General features: G+C 40.3%; 1 protein-coding gene across 1 annotated transcript in view; it reads left to right on the top strand.

The window, feature by feature from the left end:
• Positions 1-17,825, top strand: part of KIAA0368 (KIAA0368 ortholog) — a gene marked incomplete at its 5' end in the record, with an annotated part of 61,681 nt that overhangs the window by 22,968 nt on the left and 20,888 nt on the right. The window contains 16 exons of the mRNA XM_010135474.1: positions 713-762; positions 1,282-1,348; positions 1,455-1,577; positions 2,689-2,792; positions 3,795-3,918; positions 6,102-6,182; positions 6,942-7,170; positions 7,713-7,804; positions 9,417-9,551; positions 11,596-11,761; positions 12,175-12,347; positions 12,831-12,932; positions 14,448-14,571; positions 15,357-15,502; positions 16,613-16,667; positions 17,433-17,547. Coding sequence (XP_010133776.1) covers positions 713-762; positions 1,282-1,348; positions 1,455-1,577; positions 2,689-2,792; positions 3,795-3,918; positions 6,102-6,182; positions 6,942-7,170; positions 7,713-7,804; positions 9,417-9,551; positions 11,596-11,761; positions 12,175-12,347; positions 12,831-12,932; positions 14,448-14,571; positions 15,357-15,502; positions 16,613-16,667; positions 17,433-17,547 — 1,886 coding nt within the window. The remainder of the gene's footprint in view (positions 1-712; positions 763-1,281; positions 1,349-1,454; positions 1,578-2,688; positions 2,793-3,794; positions 3,919-6,101; positions 6,183-6,941; positions 7,171-7,712; positions 7,805-9,416; positions 9,552-11,595; positions 11,762-12,174; positions 12,348-12,830; positions 12,933-14,447; positions 14,572-15,356; positions 15,503-16,612; positions 16,668-17,432; positions 17,548-17,825) is intronic.

Raw genomic sequence — 17,825 nt, 5'->3', positions numbered from 1 at the left:
AACAGCTATGGATAAGTGCTTGGACGCTATTTGCAAAGTGTCAGATACCAATAGTGTTGGTAATCTAAAGAATGAGGCCAGAGTAGCATCTAGCTGCTGTTGCTCTTTAGTGTGGAGCACACAGAAGCCTCACCTTCAGGTGTACACCCAGTTGTGATAAGCAGCTGTATGGGCCTCTTATAATACCTTCTGTCCTGTGTGTCCAGGGATGGTATTGCTGTGAGAAGGGTGTTACAAACATAACTGCAAATGCCATTTGAAGTCTTTCCAAGAGGTCTTCCCAATGCCATTTGAGAAGGCAAATTGCCTATGATACTCCTACGTGTATCTTATGAAGGGCTGGTGTTGCAGATCATCTCTTTTGCAGCTTTGATCTTGCTGGTTCATTTGAACTGTTGGATGTGTCCTCCTGAAGAGCTGCTGGATAGCTGTTTCTCTTGAAATAAAGTATGATTAGCTGAGACCAGAAGGGAGATTCACATTTTGTCACCATTTGTTATTTTCTGTTTCATGTGGAAAAGCATGCTCCCTCTGTTCCTATGTAATGCTTTTATTCTTGAGTACAATTATTTTGTGTTCCAGGATTCTTGGTCCATGAAAGCCCATTTGAGCACTTTGGAGACAGGATTTAAAGTAGATGTTTAATTGTAAAAGATGTGTCTTTATGTATTTCTGGTTTTGTTGAATTTTGTCCATTGTTTTATCATTCAAGGATTCAAAACTGCTGTCAATGGCATATTCAGCGGTTGGAAAGCTCTCCAGGTAACTGAAGTGCCATTTAAGTAATGGGACGTTGAATGATTTTTTCAGAGTAATCTGCTAATACATCAGCAGCAAGCTTTATGCCACCTGCTGGTTTTGCAGAAGAAATGTGCAAAAAGGCATTTTTTTCTTGTGATATCTCCAGAGGTGTAAAAAGACATATGTTTTTAGCTGATAGCTTCTCTAGCAGTGATTAATAGCAGCTTATGAATTATGCACAGAATTTAAGATCCACTTTGTGGATTGTCAGAAACTTAAATTTAAGGCATGTACAACAAAGACTAGAGGCATGAAGCTAGACAAGTGGTATGTTTAGTGCTTTGCTGGTGATCTAAGTGATGTTCCAAACTGTCTTAAGGGGGGAAGGTGCTGCTTCATGGTGGAAATGGGTAAGATAGAGCAAATTTTCTGTGCTGGCTATGTTTTGTTAAAACATGGGATGAGGGGAAGACTGATTAAATGTGAAGCATTTCAATATAAAAACTCCAGAATCTCATGAATTAAAATATCTTGTTTCAGCCGAATGCCTCAGCTCTTTACCAAGGATATAGCACTGGTACAGCAGTTTTTTGAAGCTTTATGCAAGGTGGGTGCTGACAGGGCTTTGGGAAATCATGATTATTTTGTGCTGGTTTTGCTTAATTGTTGTCACTGCACTCTGTAAAGTGAAAATTCTTGGTTTTGTGATGCAGGAAGATGCTGATACTAGGCTTGCCATTCAGGAGGCCTTGTCTATGATGGTTGGAGCATACAGTAACTTGGAAGGAGCCCAGCGTACCCTGATGGAAGCTCTTGTAGCTTCTTATTTAATAAAGGTATTTTCAGTGGAGTCAAAATTAAGTACCTTACAAAAAGAGTTATTGTTTTCCTGTTTGCTGACACTTCCTGTTGTATACTTTTGGAACAGGTCTGTCTTTTCTTACTGAATGGGAGAAGTGGGGGGTGTATGCTCAGATGAAATATTTTAAATATAGTACAGTGGCTGCAAGAAGTGTGACAGTGGAGTTTTCTTGTTGTGTTTTGTTTTGCAAAGATCCAAAGCTATTGGGATTGTGCTGTATGTTTCTCACAGCTTTGTCTTAAAAAACTCTGAGAAGTTGATGCTTCAAGGACAGCATCTTCTGAAATGCTTTGTGAAAGCAAGAGATTGGTAGCAACGATCGTTCGCTGCTAAGTGGGGATTTCAGTGTGCTGTATGATTCCTAACATTATAAGGCACCTGGGAACCTCCCCAGGAAGTCAGTCTTGAAACACTAATCCAGAGGAAGCCACACTTCATTGTCTCTCTCACTTCACTGATTGTCTCGTTTGTGTTTAGAATTCTTCAGACATCTGGATTTTCAGAAAATGTGTATTTTGAATGCTCTGTGTTTGTGTGAGCACTCAAGGTGACTGTGGAGATATATGTATTTTTAGATTATGCACTAGTAACTGTATAAGAGACTATTTTCATGCAGTGACTCTTGCCAGGGTACTTGAGCAACCTAGGACTCCAGGCAGTACCATTTTGAGACTATCTGAACCCAGAGAGAATGAGCACCCAAACTTAATGTTTGTTCTCCACCTTTGGCTGTGGTGCTCCTAAGCACAGCTCTTTTTTGTGTGGATCGATGATCTATGTCATTCTTCACACCAAAGCTGCCTGGCTGGGGCAGCTCAGATGTCTGAGAATTAGTGATAAACCTGATCTATGATTCCCCAAAATGTGCATGTATTTGATTAAGCATTTCATACTCTACATATGAGAAGCTAGCTTTTGTTTTCCCCGTCTCCTGCCATACAAAGAGTTAGCAATGTTTGAACTATTTTGGGTCATGTTGGTACCAGTGGATAAAACAGATGACTGATGATTTACAGGTGATGAATGAATGTCATTAGTCTGTTCTTTTAAAACTCAACGGTATGTTTATTTCTCTTCTCTTAAAGCCTGAAGTTCAAGTACGTCAAGTGGCTGTGAAGTTTGCTAGCACAGTATTCCCTCCAGATCATATCCCTTCCAGATACTTACTCCTGTTAGCTGCAGGAGACCCGTAAGTTGTTCTTTTTTTCAAGTTATGTTCTTACATAACTTAACTTACACACACACTTCTATATTTGGATGAAATATGACTGCATATCTCTGTATGTGTATGTATGTACATGAAAACTCACTCACTGAAAATCAATTAGGGTAACTTGGAAATTAACCTTGACATAGGGGCATTCTTCACATTTCTGTGAAGAACTGTTACAGTGCCTTATGGTAGCCTTTGGCTTGGATTCTCGTTTCAGATGAACTGCTGTCACTTAAGCACATTGCGTTAATGATCAGTTACAACTACAAAGTAAAAACACATTGAATTAAATCACTTCTACAGTGGCTAGAAATTATTTTTTCTTGGCAAATTCTATGTTTTTAGCTTATATTTGCAAAGTCAGGAGTACACACTTGTGAGTGTTGCCACTCTCTGCTGAGGAGTGTTTGATTCACTAAATTACAGTAATAATTTCTTTTTCAGTTTTCTATTAGTGCAATTTAAGTGGTGGGGTTTTCCCAACTTACTTTAATTCCTTGATTTTTGATACGAGTAACTATAGTGTAAGGAAAGCTAAGCAGATCAATTGCATCAAACCGCTCTGTCATTACAGTGTCAGCACTGATTCAGGAGTTGATCTCCTGCTAAGTAGATGGCAAAAAAGCTGTAAGGTGTTAGCTGAAGCTCAAATATAGGAAGTGATGGGAAGGAGGAACAGAAAACAAACAAGGATGCGGGAACCAGGAACTGATGGTGAAGACCAGCAGGATATGAGAGGAGCAAAAATGGGCTGATCTAGACTGTTTTGCAGAGGCCATTCATCACTATCCTTTTTCTTCCCCCTCTCTGAAATAAACAAAAATTCAATGCAAGCTTTTTTTCCCTTCCTTTCAAAAAAAACACTTCTCATTTAACAACTCTTCTCTCTCCCCCAGCTTCCCAACATATCTTATTGCTCAATAAAGGCCATTTGTTCTCTGCAAATAACGTCTGTTTCTCATTGTTTTCTTCTGAAAGACGGGAGGAGGTACACGGAGAAGCCCACCGAGTCCTGAGAACATTTCCTGGTAAAAATGAAAAGGAGAGTTCTGGGAAGCAGATGCCTGCCTTCCCTGAAATGGTTCATTACATTCAAGACAAGGTACAGTGTTTCTGTCCCAGTAAATGACAAATACATGCATGATGTTCAGGCCTGTAATAAGTGTTGTCTTCCCTTCTCTGTATCCATCACCTCTCTGAAGGAATGAAGTCAAATAAAATCACAGTGAAGACCACACATAGTATCACATTGCCAAGATTAGCACTCATCATTACCTTCTGCTGGCAATAATTGCAAGAAATCCAAGTGTTAAGTAACAAGGAGGCAGATTATTTAACAAAGGGATTATTTTGCTTTGATGCTGTTTGTGCAGAAGATGTGTAGAGTGAGGAATCCAGTGGTACAGAGTGATAATATGACATGTTTCGTAAACACAGTTCCCTCACAAACACATTCTTGAAGGGATAGGAAGATCACCTGCTGGTTGGGCTGGTGAAGAATTATACTGTGCGTAAAATAGAAAGAAGATTCCGGGAAAGTCCTGGAACTCCTAGGAAAGGAGATACTGGAACAAAGAAGTCTGTTGACTGAAAGGTGTAATTATTAATTTCTTTGCAATCTATGGAAATAATGACTGTGTAAATAACCTTCCGTGAGTCTAGTGGAATGATATGCTGAAAACTGTACTGCTGAATTTATCCTCACTCTTTGCACTGAGAGATCATCTGGAGAAGTGTTAGAATCTAGTCTGTGTTACACACTTCTGTGCGTAGTTGCTATACTAGTCTTACAAGCTATAAAGATGATGCGGAGGCTCAGTGGCAATACTTTCTTTTCCTGTGGAGTCTACTTTTTTTTTTAAGAGTCAGCAGTGCCTAAAGTTGGAGCACATCTCTTTTTGCAAGCCATCTGTGACCTCGAACTCTTAGACTTGAGAGACGTCTTGTGAAATGTAGACTCTGCTGGTGATGTATTCTGCTAGTGTATTAAGTATTTGAAGCTCTATGAAAAACTTGCCTTTGTCCAAAATACTGGTTATTCAAGTAGATATAAATATATAACACTATTAAATGCCTGTCCCTTTGTGGTAAATTTTTAAAATTTTCCTTGACTTTGTAATGTCACTAAATAACTATGGATTGAGAAAAAAAGAATTCCTTGTTCCTGGGTGAATTTAAAAAAAATTTTTGAGCACTTTTCAGATCTTCTTTACATGTCTCGAAAGCATATTAAAAAATCATAGAGGTATGTTTCTTTGGTTCTTTATCTCAAAGCGTGAATTTTCACATAATCTGCAAGTGTTTGAGAAGTCTGTATGCATTGCTTGGCACAGCAGGCCAAGGTGCAAAATGCCTTTCCTGCATGAGTTGGCATGATCCTTCTTTCCCTCTGCAAGAAAGTATATGTGAAAAGTAGGATCTGATCTGCTGGATATGGATGGGAACCAGTTCTTCAAGGGAGTCGTCTTCTAGCTCACTAATTCAGGTTTTCCTCAATGTTTCTGGACGTCATTGAAGTTACAGTGGAGAAAAAGATCTGAGTGTTTTAAGAGAAGATGTGAGGAACTGCTGTCTTCTGTGCAGCTGCCTCGTGTGTTTATTCAGATACAAGGCTGCCTTGCTGAATCCAGCCCTAGCACTCCTGTGCACATCGCCTGGAGAGTAGGGATATGCTTTTCTGCAGCGTTTGCAGTGGTTGTTATTGGAAACACTGTGTTTGGATGGTTTTCTGCTGGAATATTCCTGCTTGTCACAGCTAACATTTCCATGGAAAGGTGTTGGTCACTTGATGCAGCAGCCTTCTACCTAGCAGGCAGCAGGGTCTGAGAGACTCCTTGGGCTTTGGCAGCACAGGGAGCCCATCTCCCAGTATTGGGAAGCCTGGATGCTCTGCAGCCTCTCCAGACAGAGCTGCTGTCTCCTAGCTTCCTGACTGCCTGTCAGCTGGAGTGCCTCAGCATTCTGAAGTTCGTGAGGTATTTTGTTTTTAAATTCTAAATCACTTCTTTTTTTCTGAGGGAAAGAAAGAATATTGTCTTTCTGCAGCCTCCCCCACTGTACCCTCTCATGAATTCAGAGTTTCTGCTTTCTGCGTTGGTAGAGATGTAAAGTCAATGGACCTAAATTGTGCTATTACCAAGTGCACTGTGCCCTTCTTGTTAATAGAACCATTGTACATTTTAAGTTGCTAAGTAGAGGATAAACGTAGTTGCATCAGCAAAATGTTGTTGGCCTTTCCAACATCTCTGCTCTTTGTGGGTCTGAATGTTCTGCTCTGTTGTTTAGGCCTCTCACCGAATGAAAACTCCAGCTAAATATATGACTGGAACTGCAGCGCTGCCTTTCAATCCTGCCACATTTGGAGAGGTAATTGTGTGGATTTACTTTCTTGGATATATGTACCATTATTTATTTAGAGGACAGTGTAAGAAGCTAACAGTTGCCCTAAGTCACACTACATTCTAAAATTCCTTTTTTGAAGGGATGTTTGGATTACGTCTCCATCCTTTATCTGTCTGTCCTTAAACAGCAGTCTGAACAGTATTTTCATGGGGAATTGGGAAGAATGTTCCCAAGAGGGCTGTCCCACTGCTTTCTGCAGCATACCTAGTCTAATAGTTTGCCAGAGAAACTGGCAATCCTGTGCAAAAGTCCCATTATGCTCCTTGAGGCTGTTCTTTTAATAATGGATTCCCTGGCTTCAGTGATCTGTAGATACAAACTCAGATGTGATACAAGGTCTGTGTCAGTGATGTGTTGTGTTGCGTTTGTATATGTGCTAAGTTGGTATATGGTACAGGCTGAACTGCCTGCAATAAGGTGGTTGCATCAGCTGATGATAAACCAGAAGTCTTTGAATGGTTTAATCTTTTGAGAGTGATGTAGGCACTGTAGGATTGTCTACTTACAGAGGCATGTTGCAGAAACTGGTCCTAAGATTTATTACACTTTGTGTTTATTCCTGTCTCCATACTGACTCTTCCGTCTAGATTTGATTGAAGAATAAACTGTCTTGTTTTGGTTGCATTAAATAGAGCATATTCTCTGCTCTTTTGTTTTGTCCCCTTCATGGTTTTCCAAGTGCTCGTTCACTCAGTATCCTGTGTTTTTCTCTCCTCTACTTAGATAGTTCTGTATCTGCGGATGTGTCTTGCTCACAGTGCAGGTGTGGTGCCAACCTCACAGAACTTGGCAGATATGCAAGATCATGCTCCAGCCATTGGACGTTACATAAGAAACCTCATGTCTGGCAATCACATATCTTTCTCTTCCTCCTCCTCTTCAAAAAGTGCAGAAACCAACCCTGTACACGTATATATTGGCCTTCTTCAGCAGCTGTTAGCTGGTGTTGGAGGTAAGAAGCTGTGTGCAGCATCATCTTGAAGAAAAAAAGTCTTCTCTTACTACAGTTGTGTTGCCACGGGCTTTGAACTTGGCTGCAGCAATCAACAAAGTTGCAACATGGACTATATACTCTTCAGGTTAAACTTGTTCTCCTCTGTGTGCTGTGTAGGTGGAAGAAAGCAGGACGGTAAAATTACAGCGTCAGTTGACATAATGCTTTAAAATTGTGAGGCCGTTGTCTATAACAGCTTCCTCACCACTGAGTGCTATGTTTTCTTCACTCTGATAATTGTGTATCTGTGACAAGTGTAGTCTTAAAACACTTGAATGCCTTTAGAACAAACTGCTTACAATTAGAATGATTGCTTCTATTAGTTTCCCTAATATATCTCAGAAATACTATACCCTGCTAGAATTGTTTGTAATCCCTAGTGAATTGCAAAGGAATGCTTTGAAATGCCTGCTACTTCTTACCCTCTTTTTATCACTGATTGTTAGATTGTTGTAAATACTGCAGTTGTCTAATAACCTGCTTCTTTAATTACTGTTTAGGTTTGCCAGTCATGTATTGTCTTCTAGAAGTCGTTTCAGTGTATCCAGAAAAACTAGCCACCAGATTTGTAGACAAAATGGATTGGATAAAGGTATGTTGAAAACTCTGTGTTTTGTTTATTTTTTTGGGTGGAAGGTGTTTGGTATTAGCAAAATCTGGCATTTTCCTGTGGTGGAATAGGGTATTATTTCCAAGTAAGCACTTAATTTGAAATGAGGTATTTCTGCTTACAGTCAGTATCTCGTGAGATGTGCTATGTAGCAGGGCAGGGAAAATTATTTTCTGGTATTTCTACCTACAGTTAGCACCTCATGAGATGTTCCATGTGGCAGAATGGGAAAAGTTATTTTTTGGTGCTTACGTGTTACTGATTTTGTTCATTGACCTACATGTTCTGGGTAATTTGTGGCATTGGTCCTGTTGGTACAGTCAGTCAGTTTCCCAACTTGATCAGGAGAACCATTAAAAAGGAAATGACAACTGCAAACTAAAGTCTGCAAATTTTTGAAGGAATTGTTTTAATAATGGGAATGTTCCAGAAGGAAGATATCAGTGGCTTCTCGTAGGTTGTCTTCACTTTCATTGAGGGAATCTGGCAGAAAAAAAGACTTGGTTGAGTTAATACAAACTTAGAATGTGTTCTAATAATTTCCTTTGATATCTGTACTGTAGTGCACTGTATACGGTTTACCACATCTCATTTAAGTGCAGATATGAATGTCAAAGTAGAGGTCTTAAAAACATTCTCATTTTCAGTATTGCTTATCATTTGCGGAAGAACCTTCTTTTTCTTTGACTTGGTGTCCATTTGCAAAATCATGTTTCTAGGAGTGGTAATTGATACTACCTATTTCCAGAAATATTGTTGTAAATCATTCTTTGTGTGATTTCTCTTTGTCAAGTGGAAGGAATAGGTTCAGGGGTTTGTTAGAAGCCAGCTGTGTGAACTGGTTCAAGTTCTGAGTTGAAGTTAGAGTTATGTTTCATGAGCCTGTCAGATCTCATTTTTTGTTTGCTTGGCTCATTTTTGCCGCCTTTGTGGTGGTCCACACCATTCAGAGATTTGGATATGAGTTTTTCATGTGAGGGTGTTACATCATACATGAAATTAATGGCAGAGGTAAGATTATATCTCAACAAATGACCTGAGACTTCCCAAATTCAACTTTTGCATTATTTAGATAATAAAAGATCTCTAATACTAAGTGGATAAATTTGCATTGAGAGCCATGATTTCTGGACACTTTCTTTTCTGTCACCATTGGGTTTAACTGGTTTTACCTCTTGAGGTTTTTTGCCCCCTTTAATAAAAAGGAAATGGAAACCCCCAGTGGCTCAGGAAAAATAGTGTCTTTAGGGGTTTTTATAGCTCAATATGGATACAAAATTTAGCAGCTCTTCTCTGAAGACAAAATTTGGCCAGGATTCAATTGGCGAGTCTAATACAGAACGGGTGGGTAGCCCTCCTGTGGCTAGTGGTAGTCTTCCTCCTCAACACTGAGCATGTAGTGAATCCTTTGATGAATTGAGTGCTTTGTTTCTAACTAAATGATGATGCTGTCAGTTTAGAGAGTGGTCTATTATGAGTTAAGTACTGTTTATGTAGCTGCATAACAGTTGGGCTTGTATGTTGAAGTTCTGTATGAACAGACTGTATAAGAAGTGCTTCTGTATTTTACGTTTCTTTTTAAAAACTCCCGCAGAGCCTGATGAACACAAACAAAGAAGAAATGCGAGAGCTTGCAGCCCTGTTTTATTCTGTAGTGCTGTCTACCATGTCTGGAGATGAGCTTAGGGCCTCTTTGGAGCAGCTGATCAAGATGACAAAAGACAACCATGTAACTACTTTCCTTTATCTGCTGCTTCTTGTTTTCTCATATGTCTTGTATGTCTTTGCCGTGTGGCTGATAGGAAATCTGAATCTCGCTATGGCCAGGATGTATTAACCTTAATCTGATTGTAAAATCAACTGACTTTCAGTTGGTCACTTAAACTAAGTGACTTTCAGTTGGACAGTGAGAACAGATTTTTGTATAGCTGAGTGCAACAGATCTTTAAATTATGAGTCTCCAAAGCTGTTGTTAAGGTCAGCAGGAGAATTTCCTGAAGGCACTTCCCAAGCAAAGCCAGCACCATCAAGTACATAGTCAGTTTTAGCCAGTGAAATAGACCTTATCTGATTGACTGTAATGGATCACACTACTTGCTTCAAACAGTTTACTGGTTCTTTGTTTGCGAGCAACCTGCAGAATGAAAATGATGTTCAACTTGTTAAATATTTAACTCCCCTTTCCGAGCCATAGCCAACCTCCTGGCTGCAGGCTCTTGTCCTGCCAACAGCCTTTGCTGGGTGAAAGCTGGCTTCTTCTCTCCCACTCCGCATGGACTGCTGTGTCACCACATGGTGGGTTTGCCTGCCTTACCTCCTCTGCAGCTCCTTCCCCCTCCCTTTTTCCTTGTCTCTGCATTTTACCAGTACGACCATGGGGGAGGAGCCTTGAAAACAAACCAGCCAGGTTTCTGTGCTGGTGTGTCTTGAATACTGAAAGGGTGGGAAATTAGGTTCTTAATTAAAGGACTGAATGGGCCACTATTTTACATTGCAGCCAACAGGCTCAAATGCTGATAAGAAGTGCTGATTGCTTTGTCACAATTAACAAACAAGATTTATTTTGTATCTGTGAAAGCTGTGCCTGTGAACCGAAGCCATGTCATTGCTCCCTTGTACATCAGGCGCAGCTTCTGCAGTCGTGAAGCCAGCACAGACAGGTCCCAACTCTGCACTGCTGCTTTCTATCTCATTTACCTGTGAAGCCATGGTTGACCTTTTGTAGAACCTGGCTGAGAATAATGAGGGATGTTCCATGGAACAAAAAAAGGCAGGGATTCCTATGCATTTTTGAGTTTGTTAGAGCTCTGATTCACTCGCATTTGCCAGTGTACAAAACCAGTTGAATCAGTACAGCTGGGGGTGGTGATGATCTCCAGTGGATAGCTGAAGTGGAGAGTGGAGAAGGACCCATCTTAGATGGCTATGCTGCTGTGAGATCACAACAAGGAGCAGTCCCTGGTGGCCAAGGAGGATCCCATCCTGGCAGCGCAGTTGCACTGATGCAACTTTTTGCAGGGTTGTGATAAAAATCAGATGCTTGAACTTGTCTGAGTTTAAGCCTCTGTCCCCTTTCTTGCTTTTTTTTTTTTTAATTAAGGTAGCATTTAAGTCTCACAGCCGTATTTTTGCAAAAAATTATTTTGTTAGAATTCAGCTGTGGCAATAAGCACCATCATTAGATAGTCTCAGCACTAAATCAGCATTGGAGAGATTAATATTCTTGAAGTTTAATTGTAATAATCTGGTCTCACAATCCATGGCCTACCAAACTCTAGAGGCATTGCTTCAGTATTCACAGGGCAAGTGTGTTCTCATTCTTAGCAGTGAAAATCTAGAGTAATTCCCCTTTACTCCTTTTTACCAAGGAGTACATTTTGTCCTCTTAATCTGAGTATGTCCAGTTTATAAGTAGAGACAACACAGTATTATGTGGGTTCACCTTCGTGAGTCTGTACTTACAAAGGTGAGTTGAAATTTTTTTGCCTAGCTACCAAGGGGTGGACTTGAGGAATGTTGAGTGCTGGTGATAAATTCCTAAGCTGTCCTCCTAAGCTGCTTCTGAGCTTTTTTGATTTATCTTAAAGGACTCCCCATCCCTCAGAGAACACTAGCAATATCAAACTCTGTGGTTGCATTATGCATTAGAGCTTTGGATTCTTTAGGTTGCCTTCTCATCTGGCTTGTCCGTATGTGTTTTTAAATCAGTGGTTTGTGCAAAGTGTTATTTACTTTGAAAATGAGGTTTTCTGCACTGTTGGTGTTGTCTGTAGAGCCCGGAGGTCCAACATGGATCCTTGTTGGCTTTGGGATTTACAGTAGGAAGGTATTTGGCCAAAGGGAAAATCAGAACAATGGAGCTACATGACATGGAACAGCCGAACACTGCGGTCATGCCGGAACAAGAACAGCTCATAAAGTTGACGACAGAGACAATAGGTAACTCCCTCCCTAAGACTTTGCTGCTTGTAAGAGTTGTTTTTCAGCCACCCTAGGCCAAGGACTTCCCTAAGATGCTCATCCCATAGATACTGTAATCTCGAGTTCACTTTCTGTGATAGAATTTACAGCCTGTAAAAATGTCGTTGGATTAGATGTATAAACAGAACCATTTCCAAGAAGAATTAGGTGGACTCGTAACTCGTAGATCACGATAGCACAATAAAGAGCAGTGCCACTGCCTAGACGCCTCTCAGTGCCTCCTTTCACGTTGTTTTGCTCTAGCATAATGCTTGCTACCAGCTATAGAGAAGGTAAATGCTTTGCTTCTTGCCTGGGTAAAATACAATTGCTTCCTGCCCATTGCTAAATAATACGAAATCCAAGTCACCCTGTTTTGATTTTTCCACTAGGTTCTTTTCTGGACAGCACCTCTCCCTTCCTTGCAGTGGCTGCTTGTACAGCTCTTGGGGAGATTGGGAGGAATGGCCCTTTGCCAATTCCCAGCGAAGGAACGGGGTTTACAAAGCTGCAACTTGTTGAAAGCTTATTGGCCCGAATCCCTTCCAGCAAGGAAGCAAATAAGGCAAGATTTCACGGTCTTGTTACGATTCTTGTTAATTTCTGGAATGCTCCATCCCCAGGTTTATGTATTACCTTCCAAACTCAGCCTTGTTTTTTCAAAGGAATTAGTCTTACTGTTGGCTTTAGTGAATCAGAATTAGGCTAAGGGTTTTTCCAGTGTTGTCTAGCAGTTGATTGCTTGTGCTTTCTATGGCCATAAGTAGGAGCTTAAGGGATGAAAACTATGAATGGTCATAATTTTAATTCAAGAAAAATGGGAGTATCTTCTTTTCCTGGAAGTAACTCAAAGGTAACAGGACCTTTGTTTTCATCTGTGTTTTGAAAGAGAAGTGCACTGATTGAGATAATGATTGCCTTGCATGTCTAACTTCTGGTACTTTTAAAATGAAACTTCAGCAAGAGTGAGAAAAAGTGGGTTTAAGTTATATATTCTGAACTTACAAGAAGTGTATGTCATTGTGATGGGTTTTTGTTTGTATTTAAGATGAAGGAACGAGCAATACAAACATTAGGTTACTTCCCAGTGGGAGATGAAGATTTTCCCCACCAGAAGCTGCTGTTGCAGGGTTTAATGGATTCTGTGGAGGTGAGGCTCTATCAATGTGTTAACTCTTTATACTGCAGTCAATATTTCTGTTTGAATCCTTTTTATATACTCTAGAGCCACATTTACAAGGGGAGCTGTCGTTTTGTAGTAGTGCCTCTAGGTTTTATAAAACTGCCTTGAAGTAGAGAGCAGAGGTAGGTTTGGTGCTTGTAAAATGTTTTATGCCTCAGTTTAAAACTGACCCCTTGCCAGTCGAGGTCTGTGTCCCCATATCTGGGATGGGTATGTGTTCCCCTTCAGGAGGACTATCTGTATGTGTAACATCTTAAAAGCTTGTAGTCATGAAGCCATAGGTCTGTACTTTGACCTTCAAAAGACCGCAAAAGTATATAAAATAAATACACCTTCTTTCATGTGAGCTACCTCAGCTGATACAATTCACTTGAATAAGAAGCTTTATTTATAGGAATAGATGTATCTGTCAGTCTGATTGCATCAGTGTAGTGCACTGCATTCTTTTGTGGTGCTTCAGAGCTGCTATACATATTGCAGTATGCCAGACAGCAAAAATCAAATAGTCAAGGAGCTTTTTTGGCCTTCTTCATATAGAGCTCGTTTTACCTTTCTTCCGTGTTCACAGTGACATAGCATTGTAGAAGGAGCTATTAAGTATCAAACAGGCCGTCTTTGTTGAGTCCTCTAATCTGATGTGACCAAACTTCCAAGAACAGTGAGAACATTGTGCACACAAATATAAAATTATATTTCTAAGTGCTGTGTTTACCTCCTGTAACTGCTTAGGGACATTACAGCCTCCTTTATAAAATGTGTACTTGAATAAAACCTGCAATTTATCTTAGATTGCAGGAAGCTAAGGGCTTACTTCTCAAAATGCCTGAGCATTTTGTGCTTCCAGGAAAGCAATCTAGAGGGTACTCGCAGGTATGGAAATCAGTTCAAGATATATTATAAATAGTGTCAAAAAAGTGGTGGAGTTCTGCGCATTCTGTACCTGAGGGCTTAGAGAGTAGTGGGAAGAGGACAGAGGAGCAAAGCAAAGTATTTTCTGAATTCTTTTAACGTGAAAAACAAATCTATACACCTCTCAGAGATGATTGTCTTGTGGATGGAATTACAAGAGAATCTGTACTGCTGCATGCTATAAGAAAGCCACGGTAATTTTCATTAATGACTGGCAGTCTTGTTCTAGCTTAGTTTGATTTTCATCCTGTCTCTCCAATTCTTTCTGTTTACTAAGTTGAACTTTTGCAGAGACTTGCACGTGCTTTGTAGGAAGTATGCTTTCAAAATACTTGTGAAAACTTTAGCTCACCATTCATTTTGGAGTGTTTGACATCGGCTCAGTTTCCATAAATCTCACTGGGTCTGAGGAGCCTCATAGTCTCAGAAGTTCATCAGACGAGTGGTCTTATTGCAGATTGGTGCTGAGGATTGGGATTGGGAAACACGCTGTGGTTTTGTGAAGTAAGTGCCAAACATTTGCGGTTTACATTTTAATTGGTACTGTAGTTGAAGCTCTGTTGTATTTTTCAGGCCAAACAAATAGAACTGCAGTTCACCGTTGGTGAAGCTATTACCAGTGCTGCTGTAGGAACCAGCTCAGTGGCTGCGCGTGATGCTTGGACAGTCACAGAGGAGGAATATATTCCTCCTCCAGGTAGGCCTTCCTAATACTGTGTTGGGGATATAAAATTTCGCACTTCTGAACTAACACTGGGCTCCATAACTTTATTTCTGCGGGGCTTGATTTGTAGTAGTAGAAGTAAGAGACTTTTTGTGTTTGTTAATGTGCTGCTCGGTGTTCTACAATGGTGTTATATGCAGGTAATTTCACTCTTCAAGTCCATCTGCTCAGAGGGTAGAAGACTTTTTTTCACGTGTTGTTTAAAGAGCCTTTTGTTGAAATCTAATTCATTGCCACTTGACACTGTGTTTTATTTTTTCATTTTGGTTTGCCATTTTGCGTTAGTTTCAGGTTTAACATACACAAACCTTTTAAAATAGCATTTTGAAGCCTGCACTGGAAAATAGGTTTATAAAATTAAATTGCAAGTCTTTTTCCAACAGCTTTGAATGCTGTGATTAACTGACATTTACATGCAGTAAATGCAGAAATTTTACTTAAGGACTAAGATTCTGTACCCATTTAAATACAAGCATGACAAAATGCTAGCTTCAAAACAGGCAGCTGTTAATATCAGCTTCGGACCTGCAAACAGGCAGGTGCTCTGTGAGCACATCTCTAGTGCTCTGGAAGCTGATCGTGAGCCCAGTGACTCCAGTGAAAGATTTTCCTAAATAAGCAGATATAAAGGTGTCATTCGAGTACTAATGGGCTGATCAGATTTTTCATTGCCTCTGCACGCTATATTGAAATGAAAAATGGTGTGGTTGATTCTCAGAGCTTCCCTCCTGCTCTCCACCTTTCTTTCTTTTATATAGATTTGAAAGTGAATGATGTGGTTCCCTGGGTCCTAGACCTTATTTTGAACAAGCACATTATCAGCCCCAACCCACATGTTAGGCAAGCAGCTTGCATCTGGCTTCTCTCAATGGTGAAGAAGCTGAGCACACACAAAGCAATTAAGGTAAGAAATGTGCCCTTTCCTAACACTGGTTCCTTGTCACTTCTTCTCATCTCCTTTCTGTCCCTTCCTACCCTTTCACTTCTGTTGCCTCTTTTCCGCAAGTGCTGCAGCAGTCCTTACTGAGGTCTTTTTGAGATGTGGCTTATCGTTTGTTACTAGGGGAACTTACTAACTGGCGGATGAACAAGGCTGTTTGGCACCTTTGCAATCGCCTGACTTGCAGTCAATTCAGAGTGAGCTTAGCGTAAACAGCTGTTGTAAGATGAAGTAGCAGTACATCTTGCATTGGGAAGAAGAGATTGGTTTCTGTGTAGCTTTCAAGATTTATTTTCGAAAAATACTAAAAAAGAGGTCTAGGAGGGGGAGAAGGGGGAAAAACCATTGGAATTCCTGGACTCATTTGTTTCACAGAGTTTATCATAACTTTGGTATCTAGGACCAGTTATAATGTGCTTCACGTACTGTGTGTTTTTGGAGTGCCTTGATAAAAACTTTGGCTTTAGGGTGTTTATCTGTAATGTGAGAATGTGGAAGGTCCTTTACAAGAACTTAATAAAGCATTCCCAGCCAAAATGTCCTCTCTCTCCATAGAGGCACTGCAGACTGTAAAGGGACCACATAACCATTTTGTGCCCTGTAGGTAATGGTAAAGAGCTTTTGGACAATAGGTGCTGTGCAAATGTAAGCTGTTGCATGTAAATCCTTGCCAGGTATTACACTTGTCTGAACAGTGGACCTTGTGGGCAGTGGCAAAATCCACGAGATTGGATGTGAAGAAAGGATGTGCTTGCACAGGCAATAGCCCCGCCTGGCTGTAAGGCAGGTTTATGACGCATTACTGCCATGTATTAGACAGGGAAGATAAAATATATGTTCTACTAATGACAGCTGAAAAAGGTGCTGGACAAATAATTAATACTATCTGTGAATGTCAGTCAGGCTGCTGCTTACCTGTCTGGAAAGGAGTGCAGTTCTTCTCATAGGCGTAGCTCAAATAGGCAACTCCGTTGATAGAGTAGTTTCTGTTTATCTGTTAGGAACTTGCTTTGAAACCAGACAAAGGATTCAAAACCTGAGATAAAAATAGTCGTCTTTTTCATTTTCTTACAGTCTCATCTCAAGGATATTCAAAGTGCATTTGTTTCAATTCTGTCAGATAGTGATGGTAAGTACTAGCACATTTTAAGAGTTGTGTCTTTTGGTGGGCTTTTAACAGAGTGGAGGGAGTAGGAACAGGCAGTAAGTCAGCGTTAAAAAGTGACTGTAGAAACACCCCGTTTCTGAGGTAATAGGAATAGTTTTTTTCCTAGGCATCACATGTAGAGATGAGAAGCACAGCTTTTTTCTGTGCTTTGCTAACCAAGCACAAATCTTTTTCTGCGTTTGTCCCTTTAAACTGTAATAACAGAAAATGTTCTGTGGTGCTACTTCTGCTCTGCTTTGGGCAGCAGGATACGCATCTCAGTTTTGCATGGACAGGAACTCTCAACCCTCTTTAAGCTAGCAAATTTTGGCTTACAGGTCTGTCTGTGGCAGCTAAGGGAAAGGTGGCATCTGACAGCCTATCCAAAACTCACTGAAGTTGAAGAGAGTATTCTCATTAACTTTGCTGGACTTCAGAGGCCAGCAGTGTGTTCAAAATACTTACAGCTCTTGGTACGCTCTCTGCAATTTCAAAATCTGCAGTGACAATATTAGCATGAATATGTCACCTATTCTGATGGAACTTATACCTTCAGAACAAATCGCTGCTTCAGAGTGCAAAACTTGTGTCTTGCCAGACTAGCTCTGCTCTAAAATGGAGAGCTATGTACTGCAGCACAGAGTTCTGTTTGCCAGATCATGATTTTGGTTGAATCTTGTTCTTGAAATTTGTGTATTACTTAATTATATGATTATCTTTAATTTTACATTGTAAAATCTCTTGCAGAGCTTAGTCAAGATGTTGCTTCAAAAGGTCTTGGGCTGATATATGAGCTAGGAAGTGAACAGGATCAGCAAGAACTAGTCACCACACTTGTGGATACCCTCATGACTGGGAAAAGGTACAGTGAGCTCAGAACACAGTGAGAGAACTCTGAGCTGTATGTTTGATGAGAACAAATATGACTTTCTTGTATGTGGAAAGATGTTTTGTGGCCAAGGGCAAGCCAGTATCCATATGTGTTCCCAGAGGGTCAATCTGGAACATTTCTTAATTCAGCTTAGAGATTGTTGTGACTGAAGTTTTTCCAGTTTTGGTCCACTCAGCAAAGCTTCATAATAATAATTCAGTCCTGATTCTAGCAGTTTAAATCATTTGAGGTTTGGTTAGATTTCCTGC

Source organism: Buceros rhinoceros, unplaced genomic scaffold (assembly GCF_000710305.1).
Source record: "Buceros rhinoceros silvestris isolate BGI_N320 unplaced genomic scaffold, ASM71030v1 scaffold12034, whole genome shotgun sequence".
NCBI lineage: Eukaryota > Metazoa > Chordata > Aves > Bucerotiformes > Bucerotidae > Buceros > Buceros rhinoceros.
Note: the sequence above shows the minus strand (reverse complement) of the source record. Positions and strands in the feature narration are given on the sequence as shown.